The following is a 19,066-nucleotide window of genomic DNA, read 5'->3' on the forward strand; positions in this document are numbered from 1 at the left end:
ATTTTATTGTAATCCAATATTTTTCATAATTATAAACCTATTACCAGAGAAATGCACCCCAATAATTATTGCCCCGTTTCTGCAGTTTATAGAAATACCCCATATGTGACCCTATTGCGCTATTTGACGCAACCACAAGCCTCAGATACAAAGGAGCGCCTAGTGAATTTCAACGCCTCCGTTATATTTGGTCATTTTTGACTGTACCACTTCAGGTTGGCAGAGGCTCTGGGGTGTCAAAACCTAAAAAACACCCCTAAAGGGACACCATTTAGAAAACTACACCCCTCAAGGAATGTAACAAGGGGTGCGGTGAGCATCTGGACCCCACAGGTGCTTCACAGATTTTCCGAACAATATGGCGTGAAAAAAGAAAAATTTATTTTTTACACTAAAACGTTGTTCTAGCCTTCAATTTTTCATTTTCTTAAAGGGATAAGAGGCAAAAAAAGACAAAAAATGTGTAGCGCAGTTTCTCCCGAGTACGGAAATACCCCACATGTGGCGATAAAGTGCCAAGGGGGCGCAGGACGAGCCTCCAAAGGGAAGGAGTGCCAATTGGCTTTTGGAAGCTGAATTTCACTGGAAAGGATTTCAAGGGCCATGTCGCATTTACAGAGGCCCTATGCTACCAGGACAGTGGAAACCCCCCACAAGTGACCCCATTCTGGAAACTACACCCCTCAAGGAATCTAACAAGGGGTGCAGTGAGCATATGGACCCCACTGGTGACGGGCACAAATGTGGAACAATGTGACGTGAAAGGGAAAAATTTCATTTTTTCACTTTCATGGCACAAATGTGCCCGTCATCAAGGGGTCCATATCCTCTTTCCCCCCCCTGTTAGATTCCTTGAGGGGTGCAGTTTCCAGAATGGAGTCACTTGTGGGGGGTTTCCAGTGTTTTGGCAGCACGAGGGCTCTGTAAATGCGACATGGCGTTCATCATCCATTCTAGCCAAATCCAACCTCCAAAATCCAAATGGCGCTCCTTCCCTTCGGAGGCTTGCCCTGCACCCAAATGGCGCTTTATGTCCACATGTGGGGTATTTACGGACTCGGGGGAAATTGCGCTACACATTTTGTTTTTCTTCTCCTCTTTTAACCCCTTGTGAAAATGATATATTCAAGGCTAAACCAACATTATAGTGTAAAAAATGTAATATTTCATTTTCACGCCACATTGTTCCACATTTGTGTCCGTCACCAGTGGGGTCCATATGCTCACTACACCCCTTGTTACATTCCTTGAGGGGTTCAGTTTCCATAATGGGGTAACTTGTGGGGGGTTTCAACTGTCTTGGCAACACAGGGGCCTTTTGAATGCAACATGGCCCCTCGAAATCCATTCCATCCAAATCCAGCCTTCAAAAACCAAATGGCGCTTCTTCCCTTCGGAGGCTTACCCTGCACCCGCATGGCGCTTTATGTCCACATGTGGGGTATTTCCGTACTCAGGGGAAATTGCTCTACACATTAAATCTTTTTTTTTATCTTTTAACCCCTTGTGAAAATGAAAAAACATGACAAGATTAATAATTTAGAGTAAAAATTTTACAAAAATTACACTAAATGTTGGTCTAGCCTTGATTTTTTTCCATTTCCACAAGGGGTTAAAAAAGAAAATGAACACAAAACGTGTAGGGTAGTGTCCCCTGAGTACGAAAATACCCCACATGTGGGCATAATGTGCCATATGGGCACAGGGCAAGTCACCAAAGGGACAGAGCGCCATTTAGAGGCTGGAATGGAGGATGGAGGCCATGTCGCAATTACAAAGCTCCTGTGCTGCCAGGACAGTAGAAACCCCCAACAAGTGACCCCATTCTGGAAACTACACCCCATAAGGAATCTAACAAGGGGTGCAGTGAGCATATGGACCCCACTGGTGACGGGCACTTACGTAGAACATGTGCCGAGAAAATAAAAAATACAATTTTTTTCATTTTCACGTCCCAAATGTGGCCGTCACCAGGGGGCCATATCCCCGCTGCCCCCCTTCTTAGATTCCTTATGGGGTGTAGTTTCCAGAATGGGGTCACTTGGGGGGGGTTTCTACTGTCCTGGCCGCACAGAGGCTTTGTAATTGCATCATGGCATCCTCTAATGGGAATGGTGGCCATACCTACTTAGCTGGGGAAAAGGGACAATTCTAATTTATTTGGGGGTATTAGGCCAATTATTAGTTTATAAGGTTGTAAATGACAGGTGTCCATCAAACTCAACCTGTGTTGATCCAGAGGAAGGCAAAAACCCCTCGTGAGGCAGACGACAGTAGCCTCATCACAGGGAAAAATTCCTTCCCGACTCCATAATGGCGATCAGAATAATCCCCGGACCAACGTGACCCCTGAAATAGGAATAAGGGACAGAATTTAGATAATGTAGAACCCCAGTGACGTGTGGTGCGCCTTGGAGCGATCCAGTATGCAGAGGCCGGGGGGATCAGGACAGGTGTCACACTGGAAAATGGTGTCCTTCCTGATCCCCTGTTACCCCACACTCTGCACTTCTTCTGGGGTCTCCTGTTCTCCAGTGTGGGGGACGTCACCTGGAAAATGTTGTCCTGGTGCGATACGGGGTCCCACATATCCAGAAGCGCTGGGTCCGCTCCATGGCTGCTAAATATTAGGGCGCTATTACTGCTTCTGATATGTTCGGATCGTGCCGCAAGCTACAGGGCAGCGAGGGACCGGAAGAGGGGGTGCTGGTATAAAAGTTATCCCGTACAGGTGGTAACCTTTATCCAGCAGTGGGAAGATCAGTTCCCGGACGATCTCCCCACTAACTCCGAGGATGGGGGGGGGGGTGTGGGCATCTGGGGGCTGGATTCGGGTGTCCCTTCCTACATACACTCTAAGGGTACATGCACACTGCGGAATCGCGACAGATAACCCTTCGTGCATTCCACAGCTGGCACCCGCCGGCGGACTGATGCAGGCGCACGTCTCCACACGTGTCATAGACTCCATTCTATGCACGGGCGGATTCCGCTCTCCGTCCAACGTGTTCATTCTTTGGATGGACGACGGATTCCGCCCGTGCATAGAATGGAGTCTATGACACGGGTAGAGACATGCGCCCGCATCAGTCCGCTGGTGGGTGCCAGCTGCGGAATGCACAAAGGGTTATCCTTCGCCATTCCGCAGTTTGCACGTACACGAAATCTGTAAGTGTACCCTGAGGTACTGTCACAGAGTTTGTAGAATTTCACGCCATACCGTGATCTCTTATTGGGACGGTACTGGCAGAAAAGACGTGTCTGGGGGGCAGCGCACACTACGCTACCCCCAGACACGTCACTGGATGATGAGGATGAATGGAGGAAAGAAGGATCCCCCCATTCATCCTCACTGGCTGTTTCGGTGTCGGAGGTAATAATAACGTATCCCTCTGACGCCGAAAACACCCTGGGGGCCATCTTTATATGGGGACTAGTATATGGGGTATGTAGTGGTGTAGTGTCAAACTTTATTCAATGTAGTGTGGTGTAATGTAGTGTTTTTTACGTGTTTTTTTACAGTAAGTATAAAAAAAAAACCTACGCCAACAAAGGAGTTGCTGATAAATGCCGCACTTATAAGCAGACCGTGGCAGTAGGATATAGAAAAAAAACACCCTACGCCAAAAAGGAGGAGTTGCTGATTAGCAGCGCACTTTCGTGCGATGCTGATCAACACTCAGCGGCGATAGGGTGCGGAAAATAGAAGAAAAAAAAATTTGGAAAAAAAAAACAACCTTTTTCTACATTCTGAATATCCCTGTAGCTGCTGATAAGTGTATTACACATATCAGCCGCTAGAGGGCAGCAGAGCGCAAAATCCGGAAAATGACGAGGCTGGAGCCGAAAATAGCCGAAAGAAGACGACGGGGACCGCCGGAAAGACCCGAAGACCGAACGGAATGACGGAGGACGCCGCGAACCCGGAAGACGCCGATCAGGAGCCCGGGACAGGTGAGTAATGTACAAATACCTGCTCTGGACCCCTCGGCTACCTAGCTGAGGGGTCCAGGGCAGGTATTTACTATATTGTGGGACTCTGATCGCCGTGCCACCGGCCCGATCGCCGTGAACGGCCGGCCGGCCGTTCACGGCGATCGGGCCGGTGGCACGGCGATCACCATTACTTTTTACAGTAATGGCGGTCGGTGCCGTCCTCGGACAGCACCGACCGCCATTTTTTTCCGGGTCATCGGGTCGCCGATGACCCGGAAAGGTTCCGATCGCCGCTATTGGCTGATCTGAATTGATCAGCCTATAGCGGCGATCGTAAGCACGGGGGGTGTTAACCACCCCCCCGTGCCGTGAAGCTAAGATGGCCTGCTATGATTTATAGCAGGCCATCTTCCCCGACCGCTGTGTGTGAACACGCAGCGATCGGGGAAACATCGGGCGTACCCATACGCCCGTTTGCGTTAAAGCCCAGGCAACGGGGGCGTATGGGTACGCCCGATGTCGTTAAGGGGTTAATGTTGGTGTGGATAGCAGGAAGCATTTAAACTACTTTACTATAACATTGAATAAAATATATTAAATGTACCCCCATGTTCTCCTTCCTTCCCCCATCCTATGCTTCCCTTGTCGGATCTTACAGATCCAGGTTAAACACTTAAATTAACTTTTTGTTTTCTTTTAACAGGAGGGGTAAAGGGAGAACCCAAGTGGCCCTCCTACCCCGATCTCTACATCGCCAGAATACACCCAGTACCCCGAAAACAGAAAATGGTACCCCCCAAACAGCACAGACCTCTTCAGGTGCAGAAGGGGAGCCCCGAAAGCTGTCTAATGCTGACTTTGCCAGGATGTTGCTGCGGAAGTGATTAAAACGGGACCTGTGCAATGGGAAAATGTGAAAAATGACTGCCCTTTGTGACCTTATCCATCAATACAGCTGCTTATGGCTTCACTAAACACACGGACTGCAGATTCTGCCCAGTCGGGCTGTACGTACAGTTTGTTTTACAGGTTGTTTGCTTTTCTAGGTCTTCTTATACTTTATTACCTTTTTGTTTTAATAGTACAGACTTCAGGCTTCCTTATTTCCCTCATATTGAGGCAGGCAAGGCAAAGTAGGGGTAGCTAATAATGGTCTGTAGGGGGTATGTTTTTACACCTGTTGTTGCAGTCCTAGTGAAACACCCAGATCTGTGTATTTTATATGTATTACCCTCATATTATCATTTTTTTTTCCCCTTGTGGAATTTAGATTCATTTACGTTGGTTAAAACTGGATTAAAACATGTGCTGTACTCAAGCCGATCTACAGTAACTAATGTGCGCTTAGCAGTTCTTGCGCAGTCCTATGTCAGTGACACCTCCGCTTTTGTGAAATCTGTACTCACTGCCCAAGCTAGATGGTGCATATCTGGATAGTGGGATACGTTGGATGACTACTGTGGCACCTCGCAGCATTGTAACTATATGCATGTAGAACTTTTTGTTTGCTTGTTTATTTCATTTGTAGATTTAACTGCAGTATTCAGACCATGGGTCTCCAAACTGCGGCCCTCCAGCTGTTGTGAAACTACAACTCTCATCATGCCTGGACAGCTAAAGCTTTGGCTGTCCAGGCATGATGGGAAATGTAGTTTTGCAACAGCTGGAGGGCCGCAGTTTGAAGACTCATGATTTAGACCTTCCAAAAGAAAACTAGAGTACACTGTGTTCTAAAGGCTCTTCTTATGTTCTTCCGTTACTTCAGAGGAAACATGAAGCTCTTGAAAATGTTAAAATATAGTATTGAAAGGGTCCAGACTCTGATCGCCCCTCTGCCCTCCCCCCAATGACTAATATGAATTGGCTGCAATAGACTCTCTTCAGAGCTACAGTACTAATTCAGGTCATTAGTGGGGGTCCCAGTTCTTGGCCCCCACTGATACATTGCCTATAACAAAAAACAAAATTAGAAAACACTCCATAAATCTATACTGCAGCTGTCTTTGGGGGTGTCTGGCATAGTTTCGCACCCAATAAGCTGATGGTAGAGCACGTAGCACCAAGGCAGCTTTTAGTTAGATGTTAGTTAATCTAAACATTGCTGAGTTTTGCCCCAAATTGTGGCAGAACCCTGTGGGGGACAGTTATCAAGACTGACATACTCGTACGCCAGTCTTAGATAAAGCCCCGCTCCCTTTCTTACACCCCTTAGTATAGCCGGTTGGCCCTGCGCAACGAATCTACACTGCGTACGCTAGGGGGGCATGCTTGATGATCTCCCTGTGTGATCATTTTGTCAGCTCTTACAGTTTCACCATTTCCGCACACACATAGGACAGCCTGGCCAGCTCAATTGCTGCTGGACTATTGAAATCCAACCTTGTCCCGTACATAACTAGCTACACCAGGTAGGTTGAGGACTTGCGCAATCCAGGGTTTACCTACAGACAGCTACTATATGGATTATCCACATACACAAACCGCAGTAGTGCCTGCAGTCATCTACTTAACCCAACTGAGTTTCATGTTCTTATATACAGGATTGTTGAGAAGCATTTGTGTGGCTATACCTCTACTGAGTAAATACATTGTACCTAAGGAATAGGTAAAATAATGATGTAATTGTCTGACTGTTGATATAGATAGATCTATCACCACATAGGTCTTTGTTGTAGAACTTTTGCTAATGGTGCGTTTACACAGACAGATTTATCTGGCTCTTTGAAAAGAGGAAAAATCTCAGTCTTTCCTTTATGACCCGTTCCCTGTTTGTAGTCTGTTCCTGGCTGTGGCTTCAAGAATCTGTCACATAAATCTGTCTGTGTAAATGCACCATGTTAGTCAAATGATCCCTTTTGGCCCATCCCCCCCCTTAAAGTAACAATAGCATATCTCATAGATACCCTAATTTGAGGAGGACTGTCTGGTGACTGATTACCTTCAAAGGATACTGATAAATGACAATGAGCAGCCATTAAGTAGCATGCGTTAAAGAGACACTGTCATGATTGCAAACAGTTTTTGCAACATACTTTGATTATTGAATTTTTTTAATTTTCTATGTCTAAATAACTGCTATACATATGGCAATTAGGTGTCTCCCTTCACAGCACATGTGGAAAGCTGCTGCGCCTCCGCATTCAGTAGCAGAGGATCTTGGGGGTCCTTGCATTGTATGGTCAGCTCTCCTGTCACACAGCACCAAAACCTCTGCAACCACACAGACATTATGCTGACTGAATTGTTGCATAACAAAGAGCATTTTCCTGATAAGCAGGCAAAGATGTTAATATCATTTGAATAAATTAATAATATAATTAGTCTTAAGTTAAAGGAGAAGTCTGACAATTTAAAAAAAAAAAGTGGCAGCCGTTAGGGTGAGCATAATAAACAATCATTACTTACCTCTCCCTGTGGCTCTCCAGTGCTGGATTGCCACTCTGTGACTTGCCAGGCTACGGGTTCTCTTGCTGCTCAAATTTCACAACCTGGACTCCATGCTCAGCCAGTCAGTGACTGGGGCGGGACACTGCTGCAGTCACTAATTGGCTGAGTGGGTAATTAATTACTTGGGTGGGTATTTCCCCCCAAGTTGTGAAGACATAGTAACTCGGGGGAACTCAGGTGGGGGTTCCAGAGCCTGTGACTTGTGCCTTTGGGGACACGGGGAGAGGTAAGTAGTACCGCAACCTGTCAGTTTTCTTTTTAATTGACTTCTCCTTTAATTGCCCCCTGATATACAACCTGCATGATGAACCAGTGTCTTTCTTTGTGTGAGAGCACAAAACACTGGGATTTCCTGTGTTATTTTTTTCTTTTCTCTTTAAAAAAAAAATAAAAAATCGGCATGGACCACAGTTTGGCTGTATGTATAACGCTTATTTAAACATAGAAAACTTGAAAAATAAAGCGGGTATATTGCAAAACTGCTTGCAACCATGAAAAATTTTCATGACAGGTACACTTTAAAAAGGATCCGTCACCATATAATCCTTTTTTTTTTTTTAGAACTTTTGCTAAGCAAGTCAAATGATCCCTTTTGGCCTCCCCCCCCCCCCCCTTAAAGTAACAGTGGTATCTCAAAGATGCCCAAATATAAGGAGGTCTGCCTGGTAACTGATTACCTTTCAAAGGTATCTTCATGCTGATAAATGACAATGAGACAGCCATTTACCAGTATGAGTTTAATTCAAAAAGCTATACCTATTTCCATATGTCATTAGTTTATAGTAAGTTGAGGAGCAACCCTTGAGTTATCCTGTTCTATTAAGTAGTCCTTATTTCATTCAGCCAATTCTTAAAGGGAATCTGTCACTAAGAATGCTATCTAATCTACAGACATTATGTTATAGAGTAAGAAGAACTGAGCAGATTGATATATATCTTTGTGGTAAAAGATTCTGTATAACGTGTAACATGTTGATTAAAATCCCTGCTCTTTGTGTTAAGGAGTCCAGTGGGCGGTGTCACTCAATGGACTGGAAGCCTTAGCATGGAAAGATCAATCAATAAATTAAAAGTTATCTAAGATCTTTTCCATTAAAGATATATATCAATCTTATCAGTTCCTTCTGCTCTATAACATGATGCCAATAGCTTAGGTAGCTTTTTATGGTGACGGGTTCCCTTTAACTCAACCCGTTTCTCAGAGATGCATCTGAGGGCGTCTGAACTCCAGTCCAGTCCAGGTCCAGTTTTCCCTGGATCTTAGAACATAAACCTTGTAAGTTACAGTCATACATTCCCAATACTTTATTGCTGAATTGTATGAAAGAGCCTAAGAAAAATTAACCACTTTCCTCAAAGCGGATATATACAAGCTGCAACCTTTGCTAAGTAATAGACCAGTAGCCAGGCTCCTAAAGCACAGATTTTTTTTTTTTTTTTCTTCCTGGTATGTTATTTACTTTCTATTTTACATTGATGGCTTTTGTAAATTCGGGGTAAAACATTTCCCGCATGCTGCACTCTGCAACAATGGCCTAGATTTATCAGAAACAGCAATGTGTTCGATTGTGAAATCTTGGCCGTGTCCTTCCAAATAGGGATGGTCCGAACCCTCTGAGGTTCGGGTTCGTATGAACCCGAACGCTCTGCATCAGATTCCCGCTGTCTGCCCGCTCCGTGGAGCGGGCGGATACAGCAGGAGGACTGCCTGGAAAACTGGAATACAGCCTATGGATATGGCTGTATCCCAATTTTCCAGGCGGTCCTCCCGCTGGATCCACCCGCTGCACGGAGCGGGCAGACAGCGGGAATCATTACCGAGAGTTCAGGTTTGTACGAACCCGAACTGAACTCTATTCGGACCATCCGTACTTCCAAACATAGAAGACAACTTTCCACACATCACTATATATCGCATTTACCATAAGCCACTGTCCCACTAATGTCTAATAATACTTTTTTTTTTTTATATATCTGTGATGTAAACAGGAGGAGGTCTGAGAATATATCTATTTTTCTTTTTTTTAATTGAAGGAATTTCTGTGGCACGGCTCACCTCCTTGTGCTAATTTTACTACAAATGTAATGCCATAGATGGAACCAAAAATGCAATTTATTTTGAAGTATATATTCTGTTCTTTCAGGTTTTGTTTTGTCGGATGCAAGTAAATGCGAAAAGCTTTGTAAAAAAACAAAACAATAGCAATGGTCTATTTTTAAGAATCCTTAGTGCTCGGAGCCATCTCTGAGGTCTTGCTATTGGCAGAGTACTAGGTGGTAGCTGCATTTTATTGCAGACATGCATTTTTGTTTGGTTATTTGTATGCCATGCAGATCTTGTGGTGTTTTTGCTATTTCCATTTCTGGTTTATTAAACTACAGTTACCTAAAATGATGTAGCCATAACATTCTGTTGTATTACTGTGCTGATTGTTAAAGGGGTTATCCAGGCGTAGAAAAACATGGTCACTTTCTTTCAGAAACAACATCACTCTTGTCCTCAGTTTGGGTTTTGCAGCTTTGTTCCATTGAAGTGAATATTGTGATATCACATAAAACCTGAGGACAGGTGGTGCTGTTTTTGCAAGAAAGTAGTCTTTTTTTTTTATTATTATTATTCTGAATAACCCTTTTAAAGGGCAACTCTGTGGTTCTCTTTTTTTTTTTTTTCCCCTGGCACCAAACGCCATTTTTATACTCGCCCTCACTCTTGGGTCCATCTTCATTCAAATTTACCGCAGTTCTCAGGTCCCCAGAGCTCCGGATGGCGGCGTCTTCTCTTCTGGGATTTTATGTTGGTTTGCTCAGCCAATCGGAGCTAAGCAAGCTGTGAATCATCGACAACATAGCAAAGGGGAGCTGGCCCTCTGTGAAGACGCCATTGACACAATATTGAGCCGGCCTTGGTTGTCAGGGATCACGTAAGTTTGCCTTTTTATACTTCGAGCGGGTTGACAGGGAAGAGGGCCAGAAAGCTTATTAAAACACATTACATGTGTTCAACATCTTCAAATTCTGGTTCTGGACCATTATTCCTTTGGTGTGCATATTATAGAAGCATTCTATAATAGCTCCTTTATTTTCTTGTGAAAACAGGTGTTGTATGGGCGTCCAGATACTGTCCTGTGACCTGGCAATTCAGTGCTGAATGACATTGGATGTATCCACATCAATGCCCCAGTTATTGTGGCAGATTTACTAATACTTCACACAATGTAAACTTAAAGGGGTTGTCCACTTTACAGTAACATTTAGTGTACAGTAATAGTAACTTACAGCAAGTGGCCATGCTCCTTCCCAGTATCCAGCAATGAATCTGTATGTGCCTATGGAAGACATAGAGAGTCCTCCATAGGCATATACATAGTCCTCATACAGCAGTAGCTTAGGAAAGTTCAAGGAATGGTGATGCTAGAATGTAAAATGCACACGGAAATTTATGTTGGCTACAAATTGAAGATTATAGAATTAATTTTTATTGGCTGATGTCAGGTAAGAGCCCATTAATTTGGGCATTGAGGTGTGGAATTAGGAACCACCACATTACCAATAACATCTTATCAGCAGTAGGCTGGGTTCACACTACGTCTTTGCAATCCTTTTTTTCATCCATTTTTTTTTTAAATGGATGGGAAAAAAAGCATGCATTTTTGTGTGCATCTGTTTTTCCATTGACTTCCATTCTAAAAAAACAAACCACAGATCAGTTTTGTTTTTTAATGTAGTCTACTTCATTTTTGTGTCTGTTAAAAAAAAAAAATCCTTTTTTTATAATGGAAGTCAATGGAAAAATGGATCAAGATGGATGGACACAAATGCATCAGTTTTTTAAAGATAAAAACGGATTGCAAAAACTTAGTGTGAACGCAGCCTTACTGATATGGTTAAATCAGGGATTTGTGATCTGCCATGATGGTGTTTTTTGGAAGTAGGGGGAGATTTTGCTTTCACTGCACAACCAAATCCACCGTATAGAACAGATAAATGCATATTCTGTTTTCTTACAATATTCTATTCACTTTCATTGTAAAACATTGAACAGCCTGTGTATATCCAAACCTTCACTGTACTTACCCATACATTTCTAACCAGACATCTCCTCCTGGCAAGGTAATAACGCAGTGGGACCTCCCCTGTTAGTAACCGCCCAGTGACAGCATGTTTTAAGGCTAATACTGACTTTTGATGGACATTAATACAAAGTCTGATACCAAAATAATTTATTATGCAGTTTAACAATTATGAGCATGTAAAGTGCAAACTGCTTACCCTAACAAGGGTAAATCTAGTAAGTCCTCATACTATTATCAATGTAAATGAAGGGGGGAGCATGATTTGTCATAAGAAACAGTAAGAGGTCGAGAGTTACCAAATCGTGTACACAGGAGGAGTGAAGAATTTGCGTATAGAAACCAATCAGATTTTTACTTTTCAGAGACTTTTTTAAAAATGAAAGCTGAAATCTGATTGGCTGCTGCATTCATGAGCACCGTCCAGCTGAGGGGAAAGAAATCTGTTGCCCATAGCAACCATCACAGCCCATCTTTCCTTTCTTACAACTTGAACACTGTGCTGTTTGGTTGCTCAGGAGATTATATTTGCTGCAGCCCCATTCTGTGTTTCCTTTTACACTGATTCTATGGACAAGGAGATTTTTAACCATCTATTTAGTCCATGTTCGGATGCTTAAAGGGGTTATCTAGCACTACAAAAACATGGCCACTTTCTTTCAGAGACAGCACCTCTCTCTCCAGTTCAGGTGTGGTTTGCTTGCACACCTTGATAAATCGGAGCCAAAGATGTATCCACAGGTCACATTCACAAAAGAAAAAAAAAATCTGGAGGGACACTTTACAGCGTACCTATCACTTGCAGACTGGGGCTGGATACCTTGAAAAAAAAAAAAAAATCCTGCAGGTATGCTGCCCTATTCTGATGCAAGTAGTACATTAAAATCCCGTATGCACCGGAGACTGTATTGTAAGTGTATTACAGTGCTGTCTATGGTGCTTCCAGGAGTTCCATCCAGTCACATCGAAAGATGCCAGCGTACCTGCAGGAGTTTTCTAACGTATCCTGCCCTGGTCTCCAAGTGATAGTCGTTCGCTCTTAAAGCATACCTAGTTTTTAGCATGTCAAAATAAGTCTAAATCTTAGAATGTAAACACCCCAAAATCACATTTGCAAAAAGATTTTCTTTTGGTGGTGGTGCTATATCGGAAAAATTCTTGTTCGGAGAACATTACCAAACCAAAACAGTTTGGCCTCTGGGCTTAATGCTAATTATGGGTCATACTGCCATATGATGCATCTACAGGACACCATACGGAATACATTAGGAATTCTCCCCTGAAAAGAATACTTCTAAGAATGTAAACCTTCACATTATCACATCATTCTATGTTTGACTGATTTATATAGGATCTGACAGAAAAATCCTCGGTATGATAAGCAATGCTTATGGGGGTACAAAACGGTCCCATACGGGACCCATATGGGTGTCACATTACAGCTATAGACAGCTCAGATGTTGTAATGGGCCATAATATAATAATGTGCACCAGGCCTAATCCTTATGAAGAATACTTTAGCTTGACCAATAAAATCGCTGCATCAATATCCTGAACACAGTCATAAAATATTTTTGGGTGAAACCTTATTCTCTACTATATATAAATGTTATAGAATTAGTACTTGTTTTATTCTATTATGTCACTACCTGTAAGCTAGACCCATTGAACCATTATTAGAAATAAATAAAATTAAAAATATTGAGTATCTTTTGGTCATTCACAACAGTAATTGTTAGACTGAGCACACTTACATGTCCGCACATACACATGTCCGCACATACACTGTCACTTTACTAGAAAGGATATATATATGAAAATGGTTTCTGTCACATCTCTAGGGTGACTGCCTCCAGTCCACAAATGTCACAATGCAAATCTGTGGTAAGTATCCTCTATGAAAGTTTCCTCAAGCCTGGCATAATGGAACAGGGTTAAAATACCTGGACTGGACAAGGCTTTGTAACCAATGCTCCCAGAAAAGTGCTGCTGGTGCTGATGTATTATTTCCTGGCCAATTAAAAAAAAACCAAAAAACTACTGACTACTTTGATGTCTGGGCCCATACATAGGTTTTGCACTCCTCCAACCTTCAAAAATTTGCAATTTTTTTGCACAAAAATTGTGTCATTTTGTTCCCCATTTATCATGTGGGCGAGGAGGGGGCATAGCATTGCGTGCAGGGAAGTGTGTCCTTCCTGTGCACAATATTTCATCATAATTTATTCTGTTTTTGGCATAAATCATGCCTAAAATCTACGCCAGCTCCAAGCTGGTATAGATTTTTGTGTCTCAGGTGCAAACTGGGGGAAAACTTGATAATAGAAAGGTATAGAAAACCCCACTCTTGATACAAGTGGCCCTTAGTGCACACTTCACTTATTCTAATGATCAGTAGGGGTCTGAATATAGATGAGCGAACCTCAGGCACGATTAGGTTCGTCGGAACCCCGAGCGTGCAGCATGTGTGTACTGGTTTTTGAAGAAGTTGGATGCAGCCCTAAGGCTGTCTGGAAAACATAGATACAACCATAGGCTGTAACCATGTTTTCCAGGACTTCCTAGGGCTGCATCTAAGTTCTTCAGCCACCAGTAATCAAATGCCGCACGCTCGGATTTGGAAGAACCCAATCGTACTTGAGGTTCGCTCTTCTCTGGGTCTGAACACTCTGACCCCGAGTGTAATGTTTTTAAAAAAATGGAAGTGCCCATTTAGCGAGAGACTCACACATGGTATAGTCTTCTGCCCCAGTAAAGCAGCACTGAAAAAACATACAGTTGAGCAGCTCCCCACGTAACGCAGATTCACTGCAACCATATACAGAGCAGAAACTTACTCCATGTGTGTATCTCCCGTTACATATAACGCGTAGGCTCTGAATCTACATTGAAGCATTTTTCTGCAGAAAAATGTAAAGTCAAACTAGCAGCAAAAAGCATTAAATAAATTATTAAGATGTTACTGGTAACAAGCAACATCCAAGGAGGTGCAGATAAGGCAACCAAGGCCATGGAGTTCTAGCTCTAGGAAATCAAGTCTTGACCGGAATAGTTTGTTTGCACTCAAAGCTGTCCGGATTGGGCTCCGGGAGACCCACGGGATGCTCTGCTGTGGCTATGAGCAGGAGGTCTAGAGTGGTCTCTGTGCATTTGGCAATAAACCTAATAAAAGGTCTCACGTCGCCTTCATTTGCAAGTTCTAAAACATGATAATATTCCGACCTCTGTTCTTTCCTGATGGTTATGGGCGGGTAGCCCGCCTGCATCAAAATAACATTCATAAGCAAACGTGAAGTCCTTCCATTGCCATCAACAAATGGGTGGATATAGACCAGTTTGTAATGTGCTAGAGCGGCAAATTCCACCGGATGCAGGTTCATTGCATCGTCTGAATTAAGCCACTGGACAAACTCTTGCATGTGCTTGTCTACGTCTCTGGGATGAGGTGGGATATGGTGACCCACAAACACTTGGTTTGTACGGAATCGCCCAGCTTCAACGGGATCCACGTAGCCCAGCACTCTCCTGTGTATTTCCAATATATCGCTGGTTGTTACAGATCCTATGCGCGACACTAAAGTGGTGTTGACGTAAGTCATTGCAGCGTGCATGCCAATGACTTCATTTTGTTCTTCAAGGCTTTTACCAGGCACGGCGTATCTTGTTTCGATGATATGGCGAATTTCAGACAGCGAAAGGGTGTTTCCTTCAATAGCAACAGTGTGGTAGATGTGGTGATAGTAGGACTCCTCCATCACCCTGCGAAGAGCAGAGCTTCCCTTCGGAATGGACATCACTTTTTTAACTTTACTGTCAATGATGCTAAAATACCTCTGGTCGATTTCTTCCACTAAGGGCAGGGTGCGATCTCGATTTATTAAAGCTTTCTCATTGTGTGGCGAGATTGTTAACGCCTTAGAATAGAGGTAGTCTGCCTGTATAATATCCTTCTCCTCCTCCAGAAAGATGCCTAGCTCATTGAGGGCATCCACGTGATCCGGGTCCATCTTCAGGGCGTGGAGAAGAAGCTTATGCGTCTTGTCCCTCTTGCCTTGCCGCTTCATTTCAAGTGCCTGGTTCAAGGCAGCTTTAGCTTCAAACTTTACATCTAAAATAATAATATATATTACCTCCCTTTGTCAATTTCATACATACAAAGCCAATTATCAGTGTATAAGTGTTATCAAGGATTCGGAGAGCCTGTAAAGTCACAGGGGAGCTCCAAATGTATATTTACTGGAGGGCTGATTTACAGTTTATATAACGTTATGAAATATATGAGAATTGATCATAGACTACAACCTATACAATGGCGCAGAGCTGCATTTATAATTCTGCAGGCTTCAGGGCTGAAATCACCAGCTTCCAACAACAGGCAGAACTGTGACTGCAGAAATATAAAACAACCTGTATCTATTCAGTAACACAAAGTCTAACCTGTACAAGGCCCCGTACACACTAGACATGTGTTGACCGAACCTACAGGTCCTTTTATACAGAATTAACTGACAGATTATTGAAGCCAAAGCCAGGAATAGACTATAAACAGAGAGCAGGTAATAGAGGTAAGACTGAGATTTTTCCTCTTTTCAAAGCCATTCCTGGTTTTGGCTTTAATGATCTGTCAGGTAAATCTGTCTGTGTAAAAGGACCCTTAGTATTGTTAGGATCTTTTAAAATTTGCAGACTATACATGATGTGTACTCTTAAAGGAAATCTGTCACCTGTAATTCACATTCCAAACTGGGGACACTGTTAGATGCTGTTAGGACAAGGATATACATGGTACCCTTTATGTATCCAGATGTGCTTCTCTAATGTAGACAAATTCTTTTATTCTCTGCTACAAAGAGTCAAATAGACTTTTCCAAGCTCCTGACAAGCTGTAATGTCTCCTCCCCCCTACCTGCCTGATTGACACCTGGAAGCCTTGAGTCCCAAGTACAGTCAGGTATGACAGGGGGTAGTAAGGAGCTGTTACAGGAGCTTGGGAAAGCATCTTTGACTCTTTATATGATCAAATAAAAGCATTTACTTTTTTTGGAATTACAGACAGATATATGAAAGGTACCAGGTGTCTTTTCTTAACAGCCATCTAACAGTGTCAGCAGGTTGGAACATGAATCACAGCTGGCAGATTCCCATCCTGGCCTATTTACACAAACAAGGATGAGTTGTCAAACAACAGCTCGGTTAGTTCCCAGCACTATTACAGCCTTCAAGGAAGTCAGGATTTGGCAGAGGCACAGATAGATAGATAGATAGGCCAGGGGTTGCCTTGTGAAAACAGCCCTTTGGGTGGGTTCACAGGTAGTACTTTGGTATACCACAAGGATGGGGAACCTTCGACCCTAAGCTTTGGCTGTCCAGGCATGATGGAAATTGTAGTTTTGCAACAGCTGGATGGCTGAAGCTTCTCAATCCTTATAGTATACCATTACAAAAAATTTTTACTTATGGTTTTGGTTACAAAACTGACCAAAATACTGTGTGTAAACACAGCTTTCTCCAAAGATTCACCGCTATGGTGGTCCTGCTGACTAGTGCTGAGCAATATGTTTGGTGACAACAACATTCTCCGAACACTCACCATTTGATTCCCTGCGGCTGCAGAAGTTGGAAAACATGCATACAACCTATTCCAGGACTCCCTAGAGCTGCATCCAACTTCTGCAGCCGCAGAGAATCAAGAGTCAAACAGTTTGACAGATCTGCTCCACACTACTGCTGACCACATATTTGCTCTGCAGCAGCTGCTACAAGGCAAAGGTAGTGTTACATGCACTCAGTGACATCCATATGCCCTACTAATGCATAGACAATTTCTATAGAAAACTTATAACCACACATCTCTTGAGGGGTAGGTGCTCAGTAGAGACGGGTTCCTCAGACTCACTTAACAAGTAAGAAAGCTGTTTCCTACTACTTCTTCTAATGTATAGGAGGCATGGATTGCCTTTATGAACTACCCTTTAAAACAGGAATCCGCACAGATCATAGGGGTAGGGAACTTGGCTCTCCAGCTGTTGCAAAACTACAACTCCCACCATGCCTGGACAGCCAAAGCTTTTGCAACAGCTGGACGTCCGAAGGTTCCCCATGTCTGATGTATCAGGACATCAAACTTAGCTAGACTACGGATTAGAAGCACAAGTGTTCCCAGAAGGAGTCAGCGATGGGTATCTGGGAGCAGTCCTGTTTGGGCGGTCACACAAAGCTGACAGATATGACCTTGTGACCTTAGCCTGTCTTATGGTGCATTCACACAGAGGGGTTTATCTGACAGATTTTTGAAGCCAAAGCCAGGAACAGACTGTAAACAGCGAACAGGTCATAAAGAAAAATCCACTCCTGGCTTTGGCTTCCAAAATCTGTCAGATAAATCTCTCTATGTAAACGCACCATAAATCTTGCTAATCCTCAATACCACAGGTGTCAAAACTCAGGGTCTCCAGCTGTTGCAAAACTACAATTCCCATCATCCCTGAACAACCAAAGCTAAAGCTTTGGCTGTGCAGGGATGATGGGAAATGTAGTTTTACAACAGCTGAAGGGGCTGAGTTTGACACCTGTGCTCTATACAATAAATGTCCTATATCTGGACGGATAGATCCTTCATACCTGAAGATGGTTTCTGTTTATAGACCAGGAGTTCGATTGCGGTGGAAGCAACAGCGAGTCCAGTAGTGTGTCCCGTGTAGGTGTGCAGCCGCTCATTGCCTCCCCAGAGGTTACACTTCAGCAGGACCTTCAGAGCCGCCTTATACTGCCCCTCCAGCTCACTGAGAGGGAAGAGCGCCACCAGCAGGGACCCGGACAACACCACCAGTGCCGCCCTGAACCCGTGCCGAGCACCCAGCTGGGGCCATTGGAACTCTGTCACTGCCATTGAACTATCAATCACCCAACTCCAAGCACGTGCCGCAGGATCATCTTCTTCTCTGTTACCAGTGATCTGAAATGACAAACAAAATGGTTAGAGATGACATGTACAATGCCAGGGTAACAATCAACACTGATCCCCAACCTGCTGCTTTACAGCTGCTGCAAAACTACAAATCCCAGCATGCCCTGTTTACAACCAGTGACATGGTAACTGCACTTTGCTTTACTGCATCTAGGCTAAAACAAACCTGCTGAACAAAAACTACAAGTTCCAGCCAGCCAGAACATCTGGAAAGCCACTAGCCAATCAAGGGAAGGTACAGGGGGCTCATAGGGTGAGACCACACACATAGCCCCCAGCTATCGCTAATCCCTGCTAGTTACAGTCATTATCCCCCGGAAATCTGCCCTGGAATCCCTGAACATACATGAGAATTCCCAAACACCCCCATCACCTGGAAAATAGCAGACTTCCTAGTTTCAGTTACGTAAATCACTTGGATCCCGCCCACAAGCTATTCTGTCTTACTATTGGCCAACCATTTAATTAACAGCCCAGTTAGCCAATCGCGTCATCTCAATGGGCCGTTTAAAACACTAGGAGAAGAAGTAGTGTCTCCACTGTCCGCACCAGGCACCTACAACGCGGACATTTTGGCGACGTGAATTCTATTCAAATGAATGTAGCTTAGTCTCCAACATGGCGGCCTAACAGCTGATAAAGTGTG

The 19,066-nt window shown here is 43.6% G+C and overlaps 2 protein-coding genes across 5 annotated transcripts in view; one reads left to right on the forward strand and one right to left on the reverse strand.

The window, feature by feature from the left end:
* SART3 (spliceosome associated factor 3, U4/U6 recycling protein) overlaps positions 1–9,064 on the forward strand; it is a 30,063-nt gene extending 20,999 nt beyond the window's left edge. For both annotated transcript variants that reach the window (XM_069961404.1, XM_069961403.1), the window contains exon 19: positions 4,640–9,064. In XM_069961404.1, coding sequence (XP_069817505.1) covers positions 4,640–4,820 — 181 coding nt within the window. In that variant the 3' untranslated portion in view covers positions 4,821–9,064. The remainder of the gene's footprint in view (positions 1–4,639) is intronic.
* A 2,524-nt stretch (positions 9,065–11,588) lies between these two features.
* Positions 11,589–18,978, reverse strand: FICD (FIC domain protein adenylyltransferase). 3 transcript variants are annotated; one of them, XM_069961405.1, is made up of 3 exons: positions 18,767–18,978; positions 18,075–18,408; positions 11,589–15,561 (listed from the first exon to the last, which is right to left on the reverse strand). In XM_069961405.1, exons 1-3 carry the CDS (start codon positions 18,788–18,790, stop codon positions 14,486–14,488), a joined length of 1,434 nt encoding a protein of 477 aa, XP_069817506.1. In that variant the 5' UTR covers positions 18,791–18,978; the 3' UTR covers positions 11,589–14,485. The 3 variants fall into 3 exon arrangements, with proteins under 3 accessions (XP_069817506.1, XP_069817507.1, XP_069817508.1); XM_069961406.1 differs by having other exon boundaries at positions 18,794–18,972; XM_069961407.1 differs by lacking the exon at positions 18,767–18,978 and adding an exon at positions 18,587–18,699.
* Between the last annotated feature and the right edge of the window lie 88 nt (positions 18,979–19,066).

The sequence above is a fragment of the Dendropsophus ebraccatus genome, chromosome 3 (assembly GCF_027789765.1).
Source record: "Dendropsophus ebraccatus isolate aDenEbr1 chromosome 3, aDenEbr1.pat, whole genome shotgun sequence".
NCBI lineage: Eukaryota > Metazoa > Chordata > Amphibia > Anura > Hylidae > Dendropsophus > Dendropsophus ebraccatus.

Excerpts from the sequence above, each read along its gene's own strand:
- FICD (XM_069961405.1), bottom strand. The coding sequence starts at position 18,790 with ATGGGGGTGTTTGGGAATTCTCAT. Across the intron at positions 18,409-18,766 it reads GGGTGTTTGGGAATTCTCAT|ATCACTGGTAACAGAGAAGA; the intron begins GTATGTTCAGGG and ends TTGTCATTTCAG. Across the intron at positions 15,562-18,074 it reads TAAACAGAAACCATCTTCAG|ATGTAAAGTTTGAAGCTAAA; the intron begins GTATGAAGGATC and ends TTATTATTTTAG.